The sequence below is a fragment of the Falco biarmicus genome, chromosome 3 (genome assembly GCF_023638135.1).
Source record: "Falco biarmicus isolate bFalBia1 chromosome 3, bFalBia1.pri, whole genome shotgun sequence".
Taxonomy (NCBI): Eukaryota; Metazoa; Chordata; class Aves; order Falconiformes; family Falconidae; genus Falco; species Falco biarmicus.
In genome coordinates this window covers 99,051,743-99,077,047 of record NC_079290.1, presented here as the reverse complement: position 1 = coordinate 99,077,047, position 25,305 = coordinate 99,051,743, and the positions used below count along the sequence as shown (strand labels likewise).

Sequence of the window (25,305 nt, the reverse complement as noted above, 5' to 3'; positions counted from 1 at the left end):
TGGTTCCTCATTCATGTCTCCCAGTTTTAATGGCAGGGGTCACTTAGCTCTCAGGAATTGAAAAGCTAGTCTGGTTTCCATTTTTTATCCACTTCATGGGTTTTGAGCTGAGACAGTTAACGCCACTGCTGTTGGAATTTGCCTTAGACATGCTCCAGCCCACTGGGAACTGGACTGAAGTTAACAAATCTAGTTGGCATAGACAAACAGCCTTTGTTATACATTTTACACATTATCATAATTAAACTAGCAGTCTACAAGGCTAAATGCTCTAATCTCCAATTAACAGAAAACAGAAAACCAAGTACCCTATTTAAAACTAATAAGCAAACCTGCATACAGGGTAAGGAGAGGTTCAAAAGAAACTTCAGGAGCCACATGTTTGTTGGACTCAGAATCTGAGATCATTCTCTTTCCCTGATCCATTCGTAATATTGCACCAGCACTGAAAATGTCATTCTCTTTTATTGAAAATAAACATAGACTTATACTAAGACTTGATCATTTGAAGTACGGCGGAACAGTGTAGAACTGACTACTTCAAAGTGAAGGGCGCTCAACCCTCACATCCAGGATCCCACCCCAGCCCTTCAGATTACTGTAAAAGCAAAGTTTTGCCCTCTGTGAAGTGGACGCTGGCCCTTGCTGTACTTCTGGGTTGTGGGACACAGCACCCATGAGAAGAAATACGAAGCCAAAAATATTCAATATATATTCAGTATCACGCTGTGAATATATTTGCTTTTGTAGATGGGAAAAAGAAAAGAATACATCCGTTTGTATATTATAAAATATGAAATTGCTTCATTAAGATCTGCATTCACTTGGAAATAAAATTGCATTTTGAAGCAAATATCTGGATCATTTATTTGACCTAAATCAATATCATACAAAAAATAATTGAACAGACATCAAGATTTCAGTGTTCAAAGATTCTTAAAAGACTTATAGTTGAAGAAATCAAAGGATTTAATATCAAAATGAGAAACACCAAAAAATCTTTACCAAGCATGTTGTTAGTCTAGTAAGTCAGCCCTGGATGTAAGTACTGTGCTCATTCAGTTTCTGAAGTCAGGGTGTAAACTATTTTTAATATGAAAGTATTTGCATGGCTAAACGATGTTACATTAATATGGCCATAAGATGGAGAGAGCTTCCTGGGAACCTCTTCACCTGTTCATCAGAAGTCAGCCGAAACACTCTTGGAAAACAAATAGTAACTTAATCCAACAGGGAAAAAAGAGTGAAGTTCAGCAGCTTCAGCAAAGAATGAAGCCAACCAACAAAGCCATATACAGCCCACAAGAGACATCGTTTCAGTATTGCCCACTCCTCCCCAGGGCAGCTTCAAATCTAAATAGACTTTGGAAAACAAGAGTCATCTGCTTTTCTCTAGCTGGATGAGCACTGGCAACTACTTTAAATTTTCCTTCATTACAACTAAATTAAAACAGCGAGTCTCAATGCTGTAAGAGCCACTTGAATTAATTGTTTAGTTGTCTGGGGTCTTTCTGTGCTTGCTTTTCCTTTTAACAAACAGTTTTTCAAGAGCAGTTCTATTGAGCCCAGAATTTCCCATGTATTAAAACTCGGCCTTTTTGATTACAGTGGGAGCTGAGTTAGGAGTTTTATTGCAGATTTCAATAGGAAGCAGAGCCAGGGCTGAAAGCTTCCCTCTCTCCTACTGAAAACCTGGTCTTACCATGCCAGCCTTCCCCATGGGTCTCACCCAGCCCCACTCCTCTTCCTACGTACCCTCGTCACAGCTCAGCTGCCCCCTCCCTCCACGCAGCTCCAAGCGTCGAACCCATACAGCCCATCCCCTCTGCCACTGACTCCTCCAGGCTTGGAAAGACCAGCTCCTGGTAGGACCCACACGGAGGTCAACCTGAGGGGTGCTGAGCCGAAGCCTCCCACAGATTTAGGATCTTTAGGCACGAGCAAAGGAATGCACAACCTGCTGCTGCCTGAATTCACTGCCACATCAAAACTGTCCGTGCAAACTCAATGGAAAAAAAATGAAACGCGAGTATCAGATCGCTCCCCCCGCCCAGAACAGCAAATCCTTTCCTCCGTGAACTTTTAATCTCATTTAGGTTTAATTGAGGACAGCTGTTAGCATGGTAAGGGGATTAGGTGTTTTATCTCCTCCTACTTGGCATCAGTCTCAGCGTTCATCTTCAGACAACTTGCCCAGCCGCAGCCGGGAGCCCACCCAGAGCACCTCTCCTGCCCAGCCGCACACCCCGCCGGGTGGGATGAGGATGGAGATCTGCAGAGGGAGCAAACCAGCCACCCGGCAGAGGGCAAACAGCCAAACGAGAGAGGCCATGAGCATGTCAGAAAGCAGACTTCCCTTATTCTAGCTATGAAAGCATTCAGTGCAGCGAGAAATGCCACAGGACAAGTTTTGGTTGTTTTGGTTTTTTTTTAACACTGGGTTAAGGTTACAATAAAAACCTAAGAAGATAATGAGAGGCAAGGGCTTTCTCCTGAAAAGATGTTGACTTGAGACTTACCAGACTGCTGCAAGTTGAATAAGTTTTCTGGGTTTCTATACCTTGTAAGCAATAGCTGCAGTTGCAATACTCTTGTTATAGAGCACAAATCGCGCAAGACCTCTTGCTAAGAACTGCAGCTTTCACCCAAAGTAAAAATATCCATGGAAAAGAAGCAAAGTTTTGAAGGGTCACTACCACAAAAGGCTCCAGGTGGATCCTTGCCAAGTGCCCAACAAAGCTGCCCGGCGTGGTATGATAACCGGGAGCTCTGTTACTGTGCGAGACAAAAGAGCAAAGGAAGCAAAAATGAAAGAGTTTGAAATAATTGGGTTCAGTTTACACAGGGGCAGACTGTTCCCTGCTGCCCAGGCAGAGCAGTAACCAGGAGCCAAGGCAGAACAACTCCCCTGTTTTTAAACCCTGGCTACCACAGTGGAAAGGGAAAATCACTACTCCACCTATTCTCAGGCTTTCAAGAGAGATGCAAGGAGGCAATCAAGAAAACTGAATAGATCTTACTTCCTTTCACACCCATATGAATCAAACCTCGGTAATGCCGGGGCAGTTCACCAGGACAAGGGCTTCTCCCTTCCTCGCTTTGCAGATACGCAGCAGGTGCAGATCCTGCACTGGTTGTTTGCAAAAGGGCTGCATTGCCCACCTCTGCGCAGGTCCCACTCCCAGAGGTGTCGTCCAGTTTTGCAAGGACTGAAAAATAGTTTTAACTTGGGCTGTGTTTGCTTTTGAAAGAGGTATAGGAGTTCAGCCTCTTTATTGTTAGAAATGACACCCACACTTTTCTTCACCAGCTACCATGCTCATTAGACTCATCATGAAATATTAAATTATTAATTTTCTCCTTTAAGAAGCTCTTCTCTTATTTAGTGACAAATAAAACCAAAATTAAGTCTCTCTCTTTTGCTCCCCTTGGATTTATTTAAAAATGAGTAAAGAAGAAGATGAAAAATTTTATTGTTGACTCTGAAAAAGATAGGTCAGCCTGCAACATTTTCTCACCTTCCTCCTCATTTTACCCTTTCAATCACCCCTATCAAAATGTAAACCAATTTTGAAATTAAAAATAAAACCAGTACTTTAAACCAACTCCCAATGGGATTTCTGTTCAGCTACGTATGGAATACAATGCAATTAAGAATTCTAAGATTTGGGTCACTGTCCCATTTCAGCATCGCTTTACAAAGTGCTGACGACCCTGTCAGGTTAGCACTGGTGTGGGTGATGGATTTACACAGACAGAGGGGCAGTAAGAGAATCTGCGCTGCCTGCAGAGGGGTAATTCTTGCCAAACGTAAAAGGCAAAAGGAGAGCCCAAATCAGTACCTCCTTTACTGCCTGTTGCATGGTTTTAACCCAAATCAATGGATCATTGGCATCAATGTTACAAGCTTCAAAACAATACAGGACTCAGAAATAGAAAAGCATGATCCCCTAGATGTAATCCAAGCGAGCATTGCATTAGAAACCCCTGTGCACAGCCGAGACTGACCCCAATTCATAGCTTACACTGGTGATTGGATTTGCACCAAGCAAAACCATTTCAAACCATGATAAATTACCCCTTTTTTAGATCAGGGGTATGAATTGGTCCAATTAAATCAATGCAGCAAATTCCCAAGAGAGACAGGAATATTCTAGATAGAAGAAGTCTGCACAGTCAAACAGAACTGCATTAACGTAAGATGTTCCTGCTACCTTCTGCCTCCAGGAAGGAATCCAAATCATCTTTGTTTATTGTACTATTAGAGCATGAAAGGATAACATCTTGTTTAACAAGATTGCTTTTTAACTTTCCTTTATTTCTGTGTAGCCAGCTATTTGAAACTGAGTCTGTAGCCAAAACCATTGCCTTCCCACCACCAACACCCATTTATTTCTGCTTAGCAGCAGCTATACTACAAGCAGCTCCTATCTTGATGTAACAGGTCAAGATATGACCTAGGGTCGCACTTGATTTCAAGCACTCTAGTGGAACAATTCCTTCTGTTTGAATGTACTATTTGTCAAAACAAAAAACCTACTGGGAAACATACCAGTTTCAACTAGATTTTGTTAAAGTAAAACAAAAAAACAAATCAACAACAAAACCAAACAGAAGGGTTTCAGAAAACACATTTTCAAAGTACTAAAGAGTTCAATTGTCTAGTTCAAATGACTTTCATTTTTAATTTTTTTAAACATAAACCCTGGAACATTTTCTTCTGAGGCCCAGAGGGACACAAAGAACAAAAGTAAAGCCTTCACTCCCGGCTTCTCCTGTACGCTGTGAATAAGCAGTTTACTCCCTGAACACTGATGAAACATTCAACTGTTTCAGAAAGACACATTCCTACTGTTCACACTTGCTCATTTCTCCATGAGCCATACAAGAAGAAAATCTATTACCTGTTTAAAATGTTCACCAGTTTTTGTCCCCCTCCACCTTCCAAAAGCAGCACAAGGAGCACATGTCTCAGAATCAAGGCAAGGGCTGTGAAAAGCTCAGCAATTTAGTACCAAGCTAGATAAACTCTGAAGAATTTTACTGAGAAAACAGACTTAATTCACAATGAAGACAAACAGGTCACTGGAAAGCACTGAAGAAATGTTACGCGCCTTGAACAAGGATCTTGAGTGAGGGAAGCAGAGGAATCTTCATAGTGCATTAGTGTTAGAAATTGCCTATAAGCTTTGTTAGTAAGTGTTCAGGTACCTTATTGAAGAGGGCTCAATCCAAAATGCACTGACGTCAATGGAAAGGCTTTCCTTTACTTCAAATTGTGCCTAGATTCCCCTTATCTCCCTTGTGCAGGCTAGGGCAAAAGGCATTTTAAAAGCAAACAAAACAACCACGTTCGCTTACATAATTAGACAGAATCTAACCCAAAGTATAGGAACCAATTTAACACCACGTCCATGAGAAAGACAGTTTGAACTGCTGATTTTTTCTGCAAACTGTAAAGGTACCTGGTAAACATCAGTCACTGCAGTCTGAAATGGACATGACATGAAAAATACACTTTTTCAAAACCCTGATGCTAACCCAGGGGTGGGGAAAAAGACCAATCCCCCCAACCCACCCCCCCAATATAGGCAACACGTCATTCCTCATGGACTGTCTTGGTGAGGAACCTTTTCCTGCCAGAAGCCAGAGACCACCCAGACCCTCCAGAGATGAGAAAGCTCAAACTTTTATACCAGGAGCTCCAAACTGTGTAATGAATAAGCCATAATTCTAAATAGTACTTCCATGCCAAACAATAGCCATATTTAGGCACATTCTCCGCTATCTGAATAGGGTTCTTTTTTTTAAGTAATCGCTTTTAAAGGCCACATTTTCATATGGAACAGCCTTTACAGAGAAGAAAACAGAATCCAGAGTGCTCATACATGATATGTAGGTTACATGCTAATTTTTCAGATTATCAACAGAGACAGTCTATTCTTTCTATTGTTCCTGGGGGGTTATTGGGTTTTCTTCCTTAAAAAAAAAAATAGGTATTTGGTAAAATACATAAACAGTTCATTTTCACTAGGTTGGAGGGCCTGTTTGCTTTTCAAGCGGAAGGTCTGTATTTCAAGCGCATTGCTGAAAGGGAGTGTCAGAACATTCATTCATCCATGGGACACTAATGCACATTTGGGCTGTTTAGTCATTCTGCCTTCAGCCCAAAAAACACCCAAGGATTAAGCTAATCATCCATTAATATGTGCCCTGGAGTGTCCTGCTTTAATAAGGGGAAATATGTCTCTATAATTCCTATAGCATCATAACCCTAGCTTAACGGAGCAGATTTCTCACTACCATTTGTTAATTTTCTTTTAAAAATGCATTTGCAATAAAAGTTAGTTGCCTTCACTCTGGAGCAATGGGTGTGAGGGACATTCCTACACCCTCTCTGTATCTATGCAGAAGGAAGGAAGGGGAACAGTTGGCTACTTTCCACAATAGCTAGACTCAGCCAAAGAAAAGCTTCACCACATGCCTGCTGCAACTCCCAGGCCCTGATCCAGCCAAGCAGGGCATTTCAAATGTATGCTGCAGAAGAGATGCTGAATTTTCGGGGGAGAAAGAGGCATTTTTAGTATTGGGAATTGCATTGCCACTGATCACTTCTGAATAGGATTATATACTTCTACCACAGTAACGTCTTCTGTATACATAGGGCTCCAGGGAACCCAGAAGATAAGCTGCTTTTCTCCATTTCAGAGATGGAGATCTGATTCTCCTTGATTTTGTCCCTGCAAACAAATGCAGAGAGAATGCCCAAAACCAGCCAAAACCCCTAAAGCACCTTTTTATCCTCGTTTGGTTTTTTTTTCCTGCTTGTGTTCCTAGGCCCAGCATGGGTCTACCTGGCTCACAAAGCAAGCAAGCAAGAACCGCCGCAGGGCAGCATCAGATGTGCCCACAGTTTTCCATCACCTTCTAGATGCACAGAACAGCTGGCCCTTACGAGGGTTCCAGCCACACTGCCAACAGCTCTTCCCCATGCCATGGGGTGGATGCTAAAGCCCAATTCAGAAACTTTACACCAGCCCTAAGTCAGGCAGGAGGCTGCTCGAGCATCGCTGGGAGGCCACCAGGCAGCCTGGCAGGGGCCACCTACAGCCCCCTTGAATGCTGTTGTCCCAAGCAATGCAAGAAGGTCTGAGGAGCACGGTTTCCCTCCAGTTTCTCTGCTTCCAACATTCAAACTTCACCTTCCAGTTACTCTGGGAGATCGTGCACATGCCAGATGTGCCAACAGCTCTGCCTAAACCTTATTTAGCTTCTGAGCTCTCCAGCTCTCCCGTATCTGCCTTGGGAATGAAGACACTTTTCCTGTCTCTTAAGACCTACTTCCACCCAGTGCTGTGCATATACCTTTCTTTCCATATAACTATACGAGTCTTGCCTGCTGGACTGCAAATCATTTGTTGTAGCCTAAAACAAACATACACAAAGAGACTCTGGCCTCGCATACCATCAGTCTGAGCTTTTGCTCTTGAGTTGAGAGGCACAAAGATTTCAGGTTTTGCCGTCAAATCAAATCTGATTTAACTGACAGTGCTAATGGAGGCTCAGCAATTCTGGGATACAGGGTATTCTGGTTAAGTCACCTGCATGAGTAATTCAGAGGTTGTCTGGATGCCAAGTAAGCCTTTCCTCAAGGCACAGAGAGAGGGGGAAAGGAGCAAAACCCTTGAAAAACATGTTTGTTTATAGCTCCTCTTGTCAGTCAGGCTTCTTGCCAAAAGCTCATTAAATGTAATTAAAGGGAGGAAAAATGTATGATCACATTTATTATGTAGATAAAGAAGTTTAGGGGAGTTTATGTAAAAAAAAAAAAAAAAAAGAGAGAGAGAGAAAGAAAGAAAAACATGTTGATACCTCTGCTTCTTGGAGGGTCCCATGGTTCAAGCATACCATGTCTGGGCACGTGATAGGAGAACCACAACCTTCTTGAATTGCCAGCTGCATGTACTGTTTTAGACACTAGAAATAAGTAAAGAAAAGAGAGAAAAAAAAGTTATAGCCCACATGCTGGTAACACACAGATGCTAGAGATGCTGCACAGCTACCACCTCCGCTGCCTTAATTGGCTGTCCTGAAGATCCAGCACACAGAAAACATCAATTATTATAAGTGTGAGCACTACCAGTCATTACACTGGAAAGAATGCAACAAAGAACAATTAATTATGCATGACTTCATCTGCCGAGCATTGCGCTTACCCAAGTCAGCAAGTCAGACCTTTCAGCGCTAACAACCCCTACGCTCTGCTAAACTGGGATTGGAGGCTTTAGCGGGGGGAGTACCTCTCATCCTAATTAAACAGGCTTCACTCTTTTGTCCTTCCTCCTGTGTTCTTCATTCAGACTCTTAGCCAGCAGCCTCCATCGTAGGAGACCTCATTTACAAGAAAGAGACTACTGTTCTCAGCTGCAAAAAAGGGGAAGGGGGTTTATAACCCAGTTAGGCAGTTTTATAACACTAGAAGATGTGCAGCTATCCGTTCTTCCCTCCCCCCAAGCTCTGCCCCCACCCACCCCCAGATCAGGTAATTTCCATGGTTTACCATGATCTATCATCAGCCTGTAGTCTATCGAGCAGGAGTTCAAATCCATTCCCAGCATGGAGGCTGCCTTATGAACGTTTCCAAATTGCTCCATTACACAAAAATGACTGCCCTCCCCCCTCCAAGGAAAATATCCCTCTGTTCTCCCCACATCTTACTGGGCAAACCAGTTTCAAATATATTCAGCTTGCCTTTTTGACACATATTATGGAATCTTCAATAAAATCATGGCACAAAACTGGTGCAATGGACCAAAGAACAGTACTTGAACTGTCTCTCCAAACTGCACACCTAAGTGAGCGAGTCACTTCTAAATCAAAAACAAGCAAGTCTCCTCAAAATAGTGACAAAGCTTACAGTAAATTGCAAATCACTGTTGACAAAATAACAAAACATGGACTTCTGGCAGATTCTGGTATCAGCTTGCATAGCTCATTGTAAATAAAACCCAACATATTTTACAAGCAGCAGGACTAATTCAGCTTTGTTCCCTACAGATTTGTATTTTATGCCCATGTGATAAACCTCCTGTCCTCCTCCTCAGTACTGCTGGCTTCTGCCCTTACTGCCCCATCAGATTTCAAGAAATATATCAAAGTGTAAGGTCTCTGAGACCTCTGTGTGTCTGCCAACTTTCAGAACAGGCACTGAGTTCAAAAGCTGCTAGGTGGGTTGTGCGGAAACCCCAGCCTTCCAGAGCATCAGCTCTGGGACAGCCCCGGGCCGCTCCACAAACAGTTTTTCCAGTACTTACAGGCATTTAACATTCAAGTCTGTGTTAGTTTGGACTGTTCTGAGAAGGCCTTGCATATTGTGCTCAGATTAAAGAGATTTCCTCATTTGTATTTTTACTGGAAAACTGGTACCCTCTTAAATGTCAGGATAATTAGGACTTTTACAAATGGAAATGAGGTTTCCTTTTTATTCTGCCTGTCTCTCCACTGAAATGTCCACATCCACAAGTTTTGGTTAATTCTGACGAACTGTACAGAGGTATTAGTTCAAGCAAGTACAATCAGCTTAACTTTGTGGCATTTTAAATGAGCTTACTCTTGATCTGTAAATATTTGAAGCATATTCATTTAGAAGAACATAGGGGTATAACCTAAACGGTAAAGCTTTAAATATCTAGCTCATTAAGCACTAATGGGTTCAGATTCAGCATGCACCCCTATAAGAAAGCAGCAGAGGAGGCTGTAAGGAATTGATGGTGCAAGTAGCATGTGGGAGGTGAGAGAGATACTCACAGGTGAAGAGCAGAACAGAAATCATGTCAGTAACCAAAGGCAGTATTAGCTCCCTAGAGAATATGAGCCCAGATTTAACCAAGGAGCTATTCTTTTATTATTCAACAGCAGTCTCAGTGCCCTGTCCCATCTCTTCACCCAACTCCCTCAAAGGCATCTAGGCACAGTGCTTATAAAAGGTCAGTTTAACCACCAGGTCAGTTCCCCACTAGCACACACAGCCCCACAGCGCAGAAGCAGAAGCAGGTACACAACCACGGTGACTCCTGGGAGCTGGTACCCGACAGACAGGCTGCTGGGGCCCTGACCGCATCTGCTGCCACCATGGGCAGCGGCAGCAGCTGACACAGAGAAAGCCAAAAAAAGAGTCCCCAGAGCCCAGGGTGGCTCCCTGTGCCGTTGCTGATACGGATGGAGACTGTGGGTGACCTGCCCCTGCAGCCCTGCAGTCATTAAGCAGCTAGCATTGCCCACATGCTTCAGATTGTATCCCAGGAGAAATGGGCTGTCAAGTGCTCACTCTCTGCACAAATTTCCTCTCTGGTTTGTGCCTCCACCATGAACGATGTGAACAAAAAATTCTGCCCCGAGGCCCTTCCCCAAAGCCTGTCTGTGCTGCAGTGTGTTGGCTGCACTTCTTAGGATACGTGGGCAGCGATGCTCCAGCAGAGCCTCCTTACATCTCACTCCCTCCTCTCATGGGGGACCTGATTACTTTCTGGATCAAATCTCAGGACAGTGTTTGGGAAAGGGGTAATGTTTCCCTCCCACTAAAGTATTTATTTTTCCTTAATTCCTCAGCAAGTATGGAAGAGTGACCTTTTACTTTCGCTAAGATCCTGGCTTCTGTCTCCTCTGTGGTGCTGCCCGATATTTAGTAATTTTTTTGACAGCATCTTACAGTGGATTTGTATTCTGGGGGCAGCTCAGGTCAGCCGGTTACAGACGGAGGACAAAGCCTCAGAAGTTACTGCAGCTCTAGCAGCAGCCCAGAGGCTTGTTCTTAATTTAGACTTCCAGGACAGAAGCTCAGAGCACTGACAATTACCCTTCCGTGCAAGGATGGGCATGAAGCTCTTAAGGAGCTTCAATCCACAGTATGGATTTTGCAATCAGTTGCAATACGCAGTATCTAAATCATTAGGGGTACCAGGCCAGGAGAACAGAGGTTTCTGAGGGTTGCTAATGCATCTGCATTCTCTTCTTCTAGCTCACTGCCTGGTCGTAGGTGAGGATAGGTGAGCAACTGGAGCCTTTTGCAATACTTTTAGAGGGTGCTGTGCTTTCCGAGAGTGACTTGGAGAGATTTTATAGTAAGTCTGTGCAGTGCCATGGCTCTTCAAATGTTTCAGAGAAGCTCTCCCTGTTAAATAGATTTTATAAGTATTCAATCTGTTGCCTTGATTTTCTGCACTTGGAGAAGGTGCTGTGGGTGCAGTTCATGAAGCTGATGGAAGGACTTAAGGGTGCTGGGAAACTCAAAGGAAGCATTTATCACTGAAGAATTAAACTTTTTACCTAAGTCTGTATATGAATGAAGACATAAACTTCTTGTTCCCTCTTTCACAAGTTAGCAGCAAAGAAGAGAGTGGAAACCCACCAAAATTTTAAAATATGCCTTCACTTTAACAGTAAGACTGTTTTTACAGGGGTTTTACTATTATTTACAGCTCATCTACTAATTTAGCTACTTGAGAAGCAGCAAACAAAAGTAGCTGAAAAGATGTACAAGCTGCAAATGTGATGAAAAGAGGATTCAGTGTCTGTATAATGAATCATGACTGACCTTCTCAGCAGCATGTCCTCCCACGCTACGGAAAATATATTATGCAGACATAAAATGTTAAGACTTTTCCTGTGTTTTGCCTATAAAATTCAGCAGTATCTCGGGAAAACTGCACACACTACACGGGCTACTTAATTGCTCTACAAAGTGAAGGTAAGGTCAAGATATTCAGCCTTCTGTGGTATTAAGAGTTTCTTGAAAGGATCTTAATCTTAACATCCAAGAAATCACGTGGTCTCAACACCCTTGGGCTATGCTCCCCCACCAATTTCCCACCGTGCCATGACTTACAAGCATACAGTTATAAGCAAGTCGGTGGCTGAGGCTGCACTACAGGACCTGTGGCTTATAATGACAGTCACACCATCGCCTTGCTCTCCATAGCCAGAACAAGTCATCAGCAGTGACCTTCCTACCAGCACAGCGAGTTTTCCACCAACACATCCCATCGTCAAGGCAGAGCGGTTGAGGCAGACTGAAAATCTACTGAGGTCTTGCTGAACGGGTTTGAATCCTGCTGACCACAGATGAAATTGGAGGTTTGGCTCCATTACGTTCACCCCTCCAATAAAAGGTAGGCACCAACACGAAGAATTTTAACTTCCATAGCGGCAAGCGTACCCTAATCAGTTACGTTCAGTTTACTCGTATTTTCCCCACTGAGCAACCATACCATGTACATATCTGTATTCTGGGATACATAACAAAATCCTGATGCAATCAAGCAAGGGGGATCAATTAAAATGTGATAATGTCACTCCACCAGCAAAACTCAGTACACCTAACAGAAGGTTTTGGTGCAGATCTAACCTTGCCAAGCGTGTTTTGCTCCTGCTGGACTTCTGTTGGCTTCAGTGGAATGAGTGCTACAGGTAATCTTTTCTCTGCCCAAGATTCGTAATGTATAATGACACCCTTTTCAAACAATTGCTGTCTAAGCATTCTGGGGCAACATTTTTTTTTGCCTTTTATGCTGGTTTTGCCTTTCAGGCCATCAGCTTCCTCTATTCGATAAAATAAGCTCAATATCCATTTAGCCACTTGACGAAGTGCCACTGATGAGTATCTAGTAACTTAAGGCCTGTAAAGTACCTGGAACAAATTATCATGCAACATACATGCATATTTTTTTTTATCTTGCAGGACTTGTAAAAAAGATTACGATTTAGGCCAATATTTATATATGCCCCAAGTACATATTCCTCTCCTAAAGCTAAGGCTTTGTTGAAAGTGTATGCTGTAATACAAGGGAAAAATCTTTTACAAAGCACTAAAACGCCCAATCCAGGAAGGCACAAACAAATAACATAAAAAATTTCTTCTCCAGTAATAAGCACTTCCTCTAATCTTTGAAAGGGTTTTCTATGGTCAGCTACAAGCCCCAGGAATAGAAAACCCTGTTCATTTATTGAATTCATGGATTCTTCATTTCACCGCTTCTCCTACATGCTGTTCTAAATGCAACTTTCCCCCCCCCCCCCAAAGTATACTGTACAGAGGGAATTTTTAATGTACTGCCGCCCCCCCCCCCAAAAAAAAAAAAAATCTGTTTGGCAATGTATTTAATCTGCAAAGGAACCACAACAGTTGTGCATTTTAACATAAGAACAAGTTCAAAGTGTAACTTCAGTGTTAGGTTGCTGGGCAATGATGCGACAAAGGTGCTACATCCCTCTCACTGTGAAATTTTATGTTTCTACTCAAAGCTATTTTCAGCTAATCTCTGTGCCAGAGACAAAAGATGGATCTCAATCATTCCTACACATTGCTTTTTCAGGTACCTCGAATGTTCCATTACCTTGCTTGTCTCCCATTTAGAGCAGCTTTTTAGCTCACTAAATGCAGGCTCATCGGTTTGGATGCAAAAGCATAAAAGGAAACCACATATGTGGTGCGACAAAATCAAACAGGTAGTTTTATTAACACGGAGGGATGGCTAGGAAGAAGAAAGAAACAGAAAACACTGGCTTGTTTTCCTGTCAAATGCTACAGGTATTGCTGTTGGCCACTGTGCAGCAGCTGATACAGGATAAGGGTCTTTAATTAAATTGCAGACAGGGAAAAAAAATTGGTCTACAGTATTTCATAACCAGTATTAGAGCATGATCTACATTAAGCATGAAAATGCACTAAATGATCAAAGGCTTCTTGCCAAAACCAGAAGGTCTTTCCTTCTAATGTATAATTTGAAGGCAAATTCAGTTTCAGAAAAATTAAGAAAGCCACAGGTTTCCATCTTAAAATCTGCAAGACTGATTTAAAATGTTAACTCTCTCTTCCCTATTTGTCCGCAAAACTGTTTTGTTTGGGTTTGGTGTTTTTCTTTTGCCTTAGCTTTTTCAAACTCAAAATTTGGGGAACAAAAAAAAAAACCCACCACAACTACGGAGAGAAAACATAACTTTTCAGTTGGCATTTCAGAGTGCCTTATGATTCAGAACAGACCAACAGAAAGGCATTTAGTTTTGTTTCAGTTCTGGGCACTGTTTGTGTACTTTTTATTCAGTAAGATATAACTTTCATTATTTTCTCATAATTTACAAATGTTACTTGTTCTTCAGTGCATACACATGACAATGGAATAAGTTATGTAGTATTATTGACTTTGGTGAGACAGTTCACGTCAGAACTCTAAATTTAACCATCTGATCCCTTCAATATTTAATATTTAATCATTTGTGTACTCAAATAAATACATAAGCCCCCCCTACAAAAACAGTACTCAGAGTGTTTATGACAGGTCTACATAACGTTTAGTAACATGTTGATCATTGCATGACATCTGCACTTCTGCATGTTCAGTCTCTCAAATGGGCTAGTTGCCTTCAATGTATGGTAATCGAACTCCCGGAATCTCGCAAGTATTTCTCAACTGGTCTTCTAATTTGGTAAATCAAGTCTACTGGGAATGAGCTTGGAGATATCTGCACTTCACTGTGAAAAAAATGGGAGACTTTCTTAGTTTTAGTAAGTAAACAAAAAACTTACCATTTTTGCTTGGTGTTTTCTCTTGGTCATGACGATGTGCTTTTCAGTGGTGTTATTCCTCCCCTTCTACTGAGCTATGATGTGCCTGGATGTCATTTGAGGCTAAAGGGGCATTTTTTCACTTTCAAATTCATATACATTTGCCTATTTAGCAGGCATCTCATGTTCTTTGTCATTTGCCTCTTGTCTTTGATATACTCAGTCTCTCTGCTCTCAGGCTTTCCTGCCCATGCTTGCTGCTGCTGCTGCTGATCCTTCCCATCACTTTGTCCCCAGTTGTCCAGTGTTCCCCTGCACAAGCGATCTGAAGCTTCACAGCACTAAGGACAAAATCCCAATATTTAGCCTCCTGAAGGAGGCAGGGCAACACACAGCTGCTCTTAAAAAGATTAAGGAAAGCAGAGGGGCCCTAAAGTGTCCAGCTGGTGAACTGCAGCAGAGAATCTCCTCTTTCTGGAAGGGTTTCCCCTTCCCCTCTAGCAAAAGTAGCCAGCAGCAGCACACAAGCCCCTCTCTCAGAGGCTGCAGCATCCCAAGGCACTGACTCGCCAGGCAGGCAGCTGCCCAGGGCATCCAGCTGTCAACAGCAGCAAAAAAAGCCTTTTTTATCCACATCTAGCTGTGTGTGACAGCAAGGTCAGGGCTACAGCAGAAAATCTTGCTCTCCCAAACACCTTTGGATCACCTTCCACTTGTAGGATAGCCAAGGCAGCACAGAAGCTACCTGGGCTTCTATTCGACATTGCACATTGACTTCTCCTTCACATGGGATGAAGTTTAATTCCATTTAGACTGCACTGGGTGCACCAAAATAGCAAACAGGTGGGTCACTGTGATATTTGTTTTGCATGTTTTGTAACGTAGTTACTTCACACACTTCCCCAGAAGTACAACACCCAACAAAGAATTTGCTTGGAAAAGAAAAAAAGAAGGGTGAATCATGCTAATTCTGCACAAACATGTGCTGACAACACAGGACAACACACGTGAAAGTATCTTCTGTTTTCAGAGTTTGTTATATGTTGTCTTAGGCATCTTAAACCCTGTTCCAGTAAATAACACACAAGATGGATGTAAGCTGCTGCTTGATGTAAATAGCATGCCATTTATTGCTTACCTAGCTCTCATCAGGACTCTGAAATGCTCAGGAGGGGGAAAAAGAGGAAAGACAAAACCAAACACAACCGGCGTGTGGGGATGAAGCTGACACCAACTTTTTTACCGACTCCAAAACAATGTTTCCCCTAACAGTACCCCAATGGTTCCTTTCTGTCATGACTGCCACCAGTGCAATCTTACCAGGTCTGGTAGAATCTCACCTCCATGGCTGCTTACAGGCTGCAGCCTCACTCCAAGTCCCCCACAGGGGCTTTGGTATTCCCAGTATTACTGCTAGCCCTGCACCCCTCACTGCTTCCACAGGGTGGTTTATGCTGTGCCAGCCACCAGGGCACTGCTAGGGAGAGGAAGCGAGGTGCACGCGATCACACCACCCACCAGCTCTCCCAGCTGTTCTCCCAGGTTCAGTTAAGTTTTGAAAACATGGGAGTCTCCAAGACGGATACATTCCAGCCAGTCTAATGAGTGCCAAAGCCTGGGCAATGCCTGTGCCCTGTCAGAAGGCAAGAGCAGGGAGATCAGCCCACCCATTTCTGGCACTACCCTGCCAGAGTGCTCCTGCATCTTGCCTGAGTGTGGCACTGCTGGAGCTATCTGGGGGGAGGGAGAGAAGAGCAAAGGATACAAACATGGGGAAATTGACTAGAAGTCACTGTAATATTCAAAATGTAATTTTGTGAGTGCATCAATCAGGCTGTAGCTAATATTAGTTTGCTTTGGACCCAGATGTAAGTGCCCTGAAATAGTGTATTTTGTTACACTGTGATGGTGTAGCCAGGCACTGTGTATAATTGTTTCGTGTACGTATGTGAGTGATGTGACCACCACAGCGGCAAAAAACTGTGTAGTTGCACATGGGCACAGGCAAGGAAGAAAAAACTTGCAAGACAAGGTAAGCCAACACAAGGGATTGCAGGTAGGAAGAACACCCCACCAAATAAGTAAGGAGGATGACTGGCAAGGCAAAAAGCAAGATAAGCAGCATCAGAACAGATGAGACCCCCTCTCCTTTTGGGAATGGGGCAAGCAGCATAAACCCATGCAGCTTAAGCAATATATATATATACACATATATTGGTAAATGTATACATGTAAGAGTGTGCACCACAGCATGGCACTACACAAAGGTATTATAGGTATTGGAAATTAACTGAGTAATATAAAGTGCAGTCCTCTCAAACTTTTGCAGACAAAGCATACCTCACATCCCTGCCGAACCCTCTTCAGAGATCAGTCTTTCATTCAAGACCAATATAGTCCGGAGACAATGAAACCAAGCCACCAGGTGCACTACAGCCATTTCAAAGTCTTGGGATGTGTCAACGTGTGCTTTATCTCACACTTCAGTGCAGTCTTATGCCAAGTGCAACAAACGCTGAGAAATAAAAGGCTGATGCCTCTTCAGGCCTGACTTGGCTACCAAGTACGATGGCAAGTGTGTTCTGCAGACCATCTGCTTTTTCTTCTTTGAACAGAGTAAAAATGTTTACAGCTATTTGAAAAACTCCTGTCTTACTAGCAACATTCCACCACAACGCAAACATACAGCTTCTTCAACAGCTCACTTGGTTTGGCTAGAATACAGCTTTTACGAGGTATAATGTTTATTACAAGAGTTTCTAAGCTGAAAAAAATAGCTAAACACAATTCTAACTTATTTAAATTCCTTGGTTTAACAGGCTACAAGTGAAAAGAAGCTTGCCCCTGTAGATGCTACATAGTAAAAATTTCCAATTATTTCCACAGCCAAAAATGCTGTAATGAAAAACAATCATAGATGCAGAATCGTCATTACAGTTAGAAAAAAAAGAGAGAAGAGACCTCACATGTAACAGAAGAAAAAAGTAGCAAAACTAAGTTTCGCCTTAGAGCTGAACCTATTATATCCATGTTAAGCCCTTTTCTATTTTAAATTTAATACTACTCTTGGATATATATAATTAAGCTTAGTGACAGAAAATAAAAATAAGCCATACAAGCTGAAAGCACTGCTAGTTGAAAAAGTGATACGGGCTCGATCCCATAGCTCGCAGTTGACATTCTTACCCCAATATCTGCCTTGTAAAGGTATCTAGATGCCCTGGCGTGGGTGGGAGGAAATTTAGGGCATTGCATACCAGCATAGCTACTGCAGGCTGTGCCCCAGCAATGCCCCACGCAAGCTGCAGCATGGAGACACTCCATGGCAAGGTGCTTCTGACACTGCTCTTCGGAGGCTGCCCAAAGGTGCAACTCATGTGGCCCCCCAGAAACTGCTCTGGATTTAAGGCAGAAAATTATATAGGCAGGTAAAAAGTTTCCCAAGTCCCCCCTTTGTTACAGGGGGCAAGATCTACACATCTCTGTTGCATCAGCTGAGACACGTCCATCAGGAGGATGTTCAGACACAGGCAACAACAGCCAGACAAAGGGCAGACAAGGAGCATAAGCACAGTCGAGATCTGTTATGCCCACTGAAATAAACAGAGCGTGTCTAAAGGCTTCTCCCAACTGCATTTGGCACTCACTCATGGCTGGCTCTTGGTTTAGACAAAGTCAGCAAAGTTTGCACAGATGCCGGCCAACTCTGACTGTACTCCTGCCTTCGCTGGCACGGCACAGCAGAGCCAGGCTCAGGGTGGATGCTCTGCCTGCTGCCGGCCAGGTAAGGGGTGGCAGCTGCAGCCCCAACAGGGGACGGGGGACAGCAACATCCCCAGCCACCAGTGACCCCTCCCTGTGGCCAGTGCTCCGGAGGAGCAGCGAGCCCAGCTCTGCCTGGCCCAGTCCTCCCTTCCCCAGGAGCCACAGGGTTATGCTGCCCAGCTAACACTGACGTTCATGTGCCATTAATGATACTAAGTTGTAGACACCGAATTCTTGGAGAAGAGTGGCACCACTGTAAAGGTGTCAAGTTCTCAGATTTCTTTTTTTGTGGTTTTTGTTTTGTTGTTGTTGGTTGTTTTTTTTTTAATTTAAAGCAGTAGCTTCATACCTACCTGTTAGGTATGTTCTTTTAAAACTTTTGTTGCAAACTAAAATACGGACATGTTTTGTGAAAGTCAGTATGGAAAACAAACTTTCTGAAATTCAGGTTGAAAATGCATAAATCCATCTCATCCTAGTTTCTTGAAACACACAGCTACATTTTAATTTTTATCCCATTTAAGCTACCTTGAATTCAGAGTAAGTGAAGATACTCTCAAGCTGGCTTTACAAATATCAGATTTCTTCCATGAGTTCAAAAAATCAAGGCAAAACTTAAACGTGCTTGCTTGATGCTTATCTACAATCTGTTGTTAAAAAATAAAACCAAGTACATTTATTCTGGAGTTAAAAAAACCCACATCCTTCCAGTAGCTTCTGACCTGTTTCCAAAATCCATTAGTCAGGTACATCAAAGTCGCTATTGCCAGAGAAACTAGGTCCATTTTCCCATGCTGACAAAGAGACTAGAAGAGTACTAATATCTGTAGGGCTTTTATCAGCTCGCTCAACTTCTGCCTTTATCACTTCCACCGGTTTTATTTGATCTGAATCGGCAGGACAGAAAGTCCTCACTGGCCACTACAGACAACGCATGACCTGGGCGACATCTCTGCAGCACAGACTGCAGATGCAAAGGTTCAATAGGGCAAGGTTCGTTTTTGTTTAGGTTTTCTGATTGCCCTTAAAAATCACATACAAGACTTAAAAGGTCTCTGGGTGATCAGAAAATAAGGGGGAAACAAAACCTCACAGTTATCTTGTGATGCTTCAAGATTTTGCTTCAGAAAAAAATAAATGCTGCAATTGCATATACACTGTGTATGTTCTCTGACAATCCTAAAATGCATCTTTTTTTCCCATTTACTATTCGGAGTTATTATTATTTGCTATGGGAATGTCTGTTAGAGGTATGAATTATCAAGAACAGAATGACAGAGAAGTCTTTTAAATAAGGTAAGACAGACTAACGCCAAATGCTTGTTACGGATGGATCCTCTATCAGCATGGATAATACATGCTCCTTGTATGGGACAAGCAATTCCATCTCACAGTTCTGTCTACCTCCCATGACCCTGCTCCTGTTACATAAAGGTGCTGCTAGATCTTACCGATGTACAAAAGATGCAGCTGCATTCCTGAAGAGTAGTCATCTTATCCAGGGAATATTCACAGAGACATAGCTTGCAAGTGAGCAGGGGCTCCAGAGCTAACTCTCCAGCTTCTGACTCGTCAGCTGTCATGGTGTGAGGACAAGCCTTCCCAGCAGAGCCCATTCACTCGCTAATGGTCCACTCAGCCTGAAAAGAGAAATCAACAGCTGAAACATCCCCACAAGCCATGTGGTCACTTCTCATTAACCTGAGAATTTACATCTCAGATCCATAAAAGCACCTGCACACCCAAACGTACTACTTTGGCATCTTGGTGCTAGTCTCACGCTTCAGGCCATTCAAAATCCAAAAAGAAGGTGTCTGAGAGCCCACCTTTCCAAAAGGCCTGAACTGGGTTGGGTTCTCAGAGAACATTCACCTTGCTGGCACAAAGCACCTCAGGCAGGCCACTTATCATCAAATTAAAAAAAAAACCCAACCAACAAACCAAACCCAAAAAAACAAACCAAAAACTCACACAGGTGAGATCACCTATGTTATATGCAACAGTATAGGGGTCAGAGCCCTCACCAAAGACCTAGAAGGAAGCAGGAATCTGATTTGGGACAATAAATTCGTAATTAAAAAAATAAACTGCATTCATATGTACATATTTATATACATATATATATATATATATATCGCTTGGCCTTTTTGAATGAGTTTCAGAGTCACACCCCTCCCATCCCTATGGGACCCTTCAGCCTTCATTGCACCCACACCATCTTAATGGGTGTCCCCAACCCCAGCTGCCATTCCGGCTGGTGGCTCGGGAGCTCTGCTGGGCAGTGCAAGGCAAGAGCAAGCACAGATTCCCCCTTCCTAGGCAAGCACTTCAAACGTTTAGCCTGTAACATGGGGGGTGGGTACCACGAACTCCACCTTCTCCACGAGCTCTCACTGAGACCGCGAGCCGGCGGTCCATCGCAAGAGGGATGGCGAAGACACCCAAACCCAGGATTTCAGATTGCATGTCCTACTTCATACAAGGCTGCAGCTTAAATCCAAAAGAGTAAGAGTCATGTGCAGTCCTCTTTTCTGCATTGCCTTGATGATGCTGGCGAGCTGCCTGCTCAGATCTATAGCTTTTGTGCATCCTGCTTCCTGACATCCAGCTCTTCTATCTATTTCATAGGGCTCTCAGGCATCTAACTGAGGTTTGTGAACCATGAACCAAGTGCACTAGCACTTTGACAAGGAGATGCTCAGAATAGCCATGCTTCCACCACACATTATGTCACAGCAGTGCTTGGGGAAGAAATTTCTATCCTTTGAGAAGCAACAAATGGAAATAACATGCTCACACATAATGTTTTCTGACCTAAGTATTCAAAACCACTACACCATAACCATAAAAAAATGTCAAGACCCTCATTCTTACACAGTAACACTGAAAGAGAAAATAAGGAGAATATCCTCATGCTTAAATGGAAACAACAGAAAGCAAATTCGCAGATTTTTAAATCTCAAAATAGACAGCGGGGTTTGGCACAGCATTTAAGGCACAGGAAAATCTATTCCCATCTCCAGGAAACTTGGCCCAGCTTCCACAGACTTGCTTCTGAACACACTCAACTGGTGGCAAGACGACCTTTACATCCATTTCTTACAAGCAGAGACATGGTGTCCAGCTGCACACAGCTGCCTGCCGCAGCGCCAAGAGTGCAGCTCTACTAAATCTGAAAAGCTGCAGCACAAATGGAGGCTGCATGAACACAAAAACAATCAAGACCCATCCGTGCGCCTGCCAGATCTGAGATCTCAGAAGGCAAACGGGAGACTCGAGCCCTTTGGTTCACTTCTGCTTGCCTCCCCCGCAGTCCTGAGCATCCTGGTGGCAGGGCTGTCAGGTCACATTTGGCAGCATGTCACTGCTGCTGTTCTGCGGCTCCCGCAGCCGCCAGGCCAGCTGCAGCACATCAGAGCCTACGTGACCTGCCATCGTGCAATACCTGCTGAATCCCTCCCCAGAGGGAGAAGCAGTGGTGCTCATGGAGCTTGAGGGGTCAGCGCACGTCAAACCTCACCCCACAGCCCCCACCTTTCAACCTGACGTGCAGCTAAGCCCCATCCCCAGGCGAGCCCTGTGAGCCTCATGCCCTGCAGGAAGACCTTTTCTCTTCAAAAGCCATGAAACCACAACAAAACAGGGTGGGAGAGCACACCTACCCCTTTTTAATTTTTACACTTTGCAGTTTCCTAGCCTAGCCAGACAGAGAAGCCATCAGATATGTCCTCTGGGATGTCTTTCCTTTAAACATACAGTTTTAGAGATACAAGAGTCATAGCCAAGATTCTGGAAACGAAATTCCCAGCCACGAATCCTGAGCAAACTCTCTCTTCAATGGCTTCCTATCATTAGTTCAAAACATATGCCGTGCCTGCATTACTCCTGGTGCGGTCCTGGCCTGCTACCATGATGCCCCCCACAATTTGCTCCGTACGGCTGCAAAGCTGGAGCTGCAGCATGGCCAGCAGCTTGGGAGGCAGCCTGCCTCTGAGTCAGGGACTGCAACACTCCTCTGTAATTACTGCAACGGGGAAGTGGGAGGAACAGTGACTCACTGGAAACGCTATGGCAGATCAAGAACTACCTGTTACTTAAAAATACATGCTAGACGTTATCTCAGTATTTAGAAGAAGAGTAGCACATTTACTGAGGCATGCTTTTCAATCGCAGCTGCATCTGTTCAGGGAAGCTTCTCACCCCCACTGCACAGATCTGAAATTTCTTCATTTGCATGGTAAACAGCAGCAACGTGAAGAGGTAGGATGCACAAAGGAACAGGTAGGGATATTTAAGGATGCTGGAACAGATACAAAATGCACACAGCTGTTTCCAAAGTCAGGGGGTTTATAACCAAAAGGGTTATGACCCTGCAATGCTTTTATTATGGCAGCAGTTTAGGGTTTAGGGCTCAGGGCTAATTTTATATGGCCTAAATCTGGCACTCCACGTAACAGCAAGTTTGCCACAGTAGAGTAGGCTCCTGACACACCGCCCTGCCCTAGTAGCTACCAGGTGCCACAGTGCAATGGCTGTGGGGACTTGTTACGATATCCCAGGCACCCTTGTCCCTGGAGACTGTAGGTTAGATTCAGTTTTTCTCCCTGTACCCCCCTGCCCCCCCTCTTCCACCTCGCACAGGATGCCAGAGCGGGGCTGAGGTTCTCCCTAAAACAGGCAGAGCACCCCGTGAGAACGCCCAGCAGACAACCCCAAGCAAACCTGGCAGACCAGAGGATCCAGCCCCGACACAGCCCAGGCTGGCTCACCTCACCGCAGCCTCATTAACCCCGGTGGGATTCACCCAACGAAGCAAATAGGATTGGAGCCTCGGAGGCAGCTGCCTGCACAGCCCCTGAAGGAGATACCATGGCTGCCTCCATGCCCCTCAGAGACCAGCTTGTCCAAAAGCTGTCCTCCAGGTCAGGCTGGCACAGGCAAAGCCATCCTGCTAGTACCTGCAAGCCTGCCTGGCGAAGAGAGAGCAGGTGCATGGCCTGTTTGACCTGCTCCTTTTGCCAGAGTGACCCATCCAGCTGGTCTCTGCTTCTGCCCACCAGAATTGTGACTTCTGCTACTTCCGTCAAGGGGAGCAGGCAGGGCAAAGAGTTAATGGTTACGGAGAAGAGTGGCTCCTTCCAATGGCAGCTGGGCTCTGAACAGAAATCAGGTCAGATAGTGGAAACGATGGGGAGGAGAAAGACATGTGTCTCCCTCCGGTTCTCACACTCTACTCCTTCTCCTAGTACTTCAGGATGCATTGTCCTCTCCCAAGCTCTCCAACCATCTCCTCAACTTTACTACCTTGGCAGAACTGACTTTTCCACACTCTGCAGAGAAGCCATGAAGCCCCACCTGAGTTGCTCCAAATTTTTATGGTCTTCATTTTGCTAGGCTTAGTCCCACGGACTGTCATTAGTTTATTATATATCCACCAGTTCTCTTTACAGTGGATTAAAATTCCTACTGTAATTACAAGTGAGTTGCCAATGGTTTAGGTTGAAAACAAAACACTTTGCACGTATGTGTCATGCAGGGGAAGATGGAGTCACTGAAGAATGAGTGGGGGACAAAGAGGAAAAGATCATTCCATATGTGGTTATATTAATAAAAGTCACCTGAAATAAAACTGAATTGAAAGTCTTTGAAAAGAAACAGACCCTCATATAAATAAAATACATTTCTAAGCACTAAGATCGTCCCTTTCATGCCCACAAACACAAATGACCCATTTAGGTGAGATTCCTAAATAAAGCAAGAAATGTATCACTAAGACTGGAATACAGCACCCAACTCCTCACAGAAACCTCCACTGAAAGCAACACAGGCTCCATGAGATGCCGAGGAATAAGGATAAACACATCTCAAGGACACTCTAACCTGGAGGAACATATTAAGCTAAATTCTGTGCCAGTGTACATCAGTAGCAAGGAAGGGTCAAACTGGCCCCAGTCTGTTTTACACGCTTCTACCAGCCACGTACATGCAGACCCACACACAGATCACAGCCCTTTCACGTTGCACAGAATTTCCAGGGAAGGGGATGTATTTCCTCAAATTGTATGCTACCCACCTTGTAAGGAAGAACTGTTGGGAACTATAGAATCATTTAGGTTGGAAAAGACCTTTAAGATCATCGAGTCCAACCGTAAATCTTGATTTGTTTATCCTAACGAAATTGCAATTAGAAATTCCCACCATGATCCACGTATGAGGATGAAAGGGATGCCTGTTGTCTAGATTAACTAACAAGAGTTTAAACGGCCCCTTGCCGAAGGGTTAAACTAACAGGTACAAAAAGAAAAACCTTAAATTTAGGTCCTCCCTGGCTCTGACACTAGCGGTGTTGATGCCGTAGGATAAGGCAGGACCAGAAACTCTGAAGGAATGTGCGCGAGCCCTGTGGGGTCAGCCCTGGGAGGGCACAAACTGCACAGCCACCAGGAGCACAGCTTGCTGAGCGCTCAGATCTGCCAGTCTTCCCGTTTCATTCATCTGCCTGCGGACACTTTTGCTTTGCCTCGGGGAGGTGCCAAATCTTGGTGCTTTCAAGTAGCACTGAAATGCCTCAACACAATCCATAAGCAAAGCAGAAGGAGAAAGGGCTCCGGGGGGTGGGAAGGGTGAGGACAAGCAGAAACTCTAGCATGAAAGCAGTGGAGATTTTGAGCGGAATATGAAACACAAAACAAAAGCACTGGAGGAAGGAGTACAGAACTTGTCTGCCTTCAGGGCCTCCTGACACCACCGTGTCTGGTGTCTAGCTTTGACAACAACTTCCTAACAGCAGGTATCTGCTGTGCCTGCTCCTAGACAGGTGCCCATTGCAGATCTTGACATTAGCCTCCTGAAGTGGAAACTATTAACTCCCTGAAGTGGGAGTGAGAGAGCAGCTGGGTGGGCATCTGGCAGCCAGCCAAAGTCAAGCTACCACAGCTCCATAGAGGTGTGAAAAATTGATGCAACCTAGGGCCAAAACC

At 44.0% G+C, this 25,305-nt stretch overlaps 1 protein-coding gene across 3 annotated transcripts in view; it reads right to left on the bottom strand.

Moving 5' to 3' along the window:
- RNF144B (ring finger protein 144B) overlaps positions 1-25,305 on the bottom strand; it is a 95,657-nt gene that overhangs the window by 17,498 nt on the left and 52,854 nt on the right. For all 3 annotated transcript variants that reach the window (XM_056331705.1, XM_056331703.1, XM_056331704.1), the window contains exons 2-3: positions 19,777-19,965; positions 7,873-7,977 (exon numbers count right to left, since the gene is read on the bottom strand). In XM_056331705.1, coding sequence (XP_056187680.1) covers positions 7,873-7,977; positions 19,777-19,941 — 270 coding nt within the window. In that variant the 5' untranslated portion in view covers positions 19,942-19,965. The remainder of the gene's footprint in view (positions 1-7,872; positions 7,978-19,776; positions 19,966-25,305) is intronic.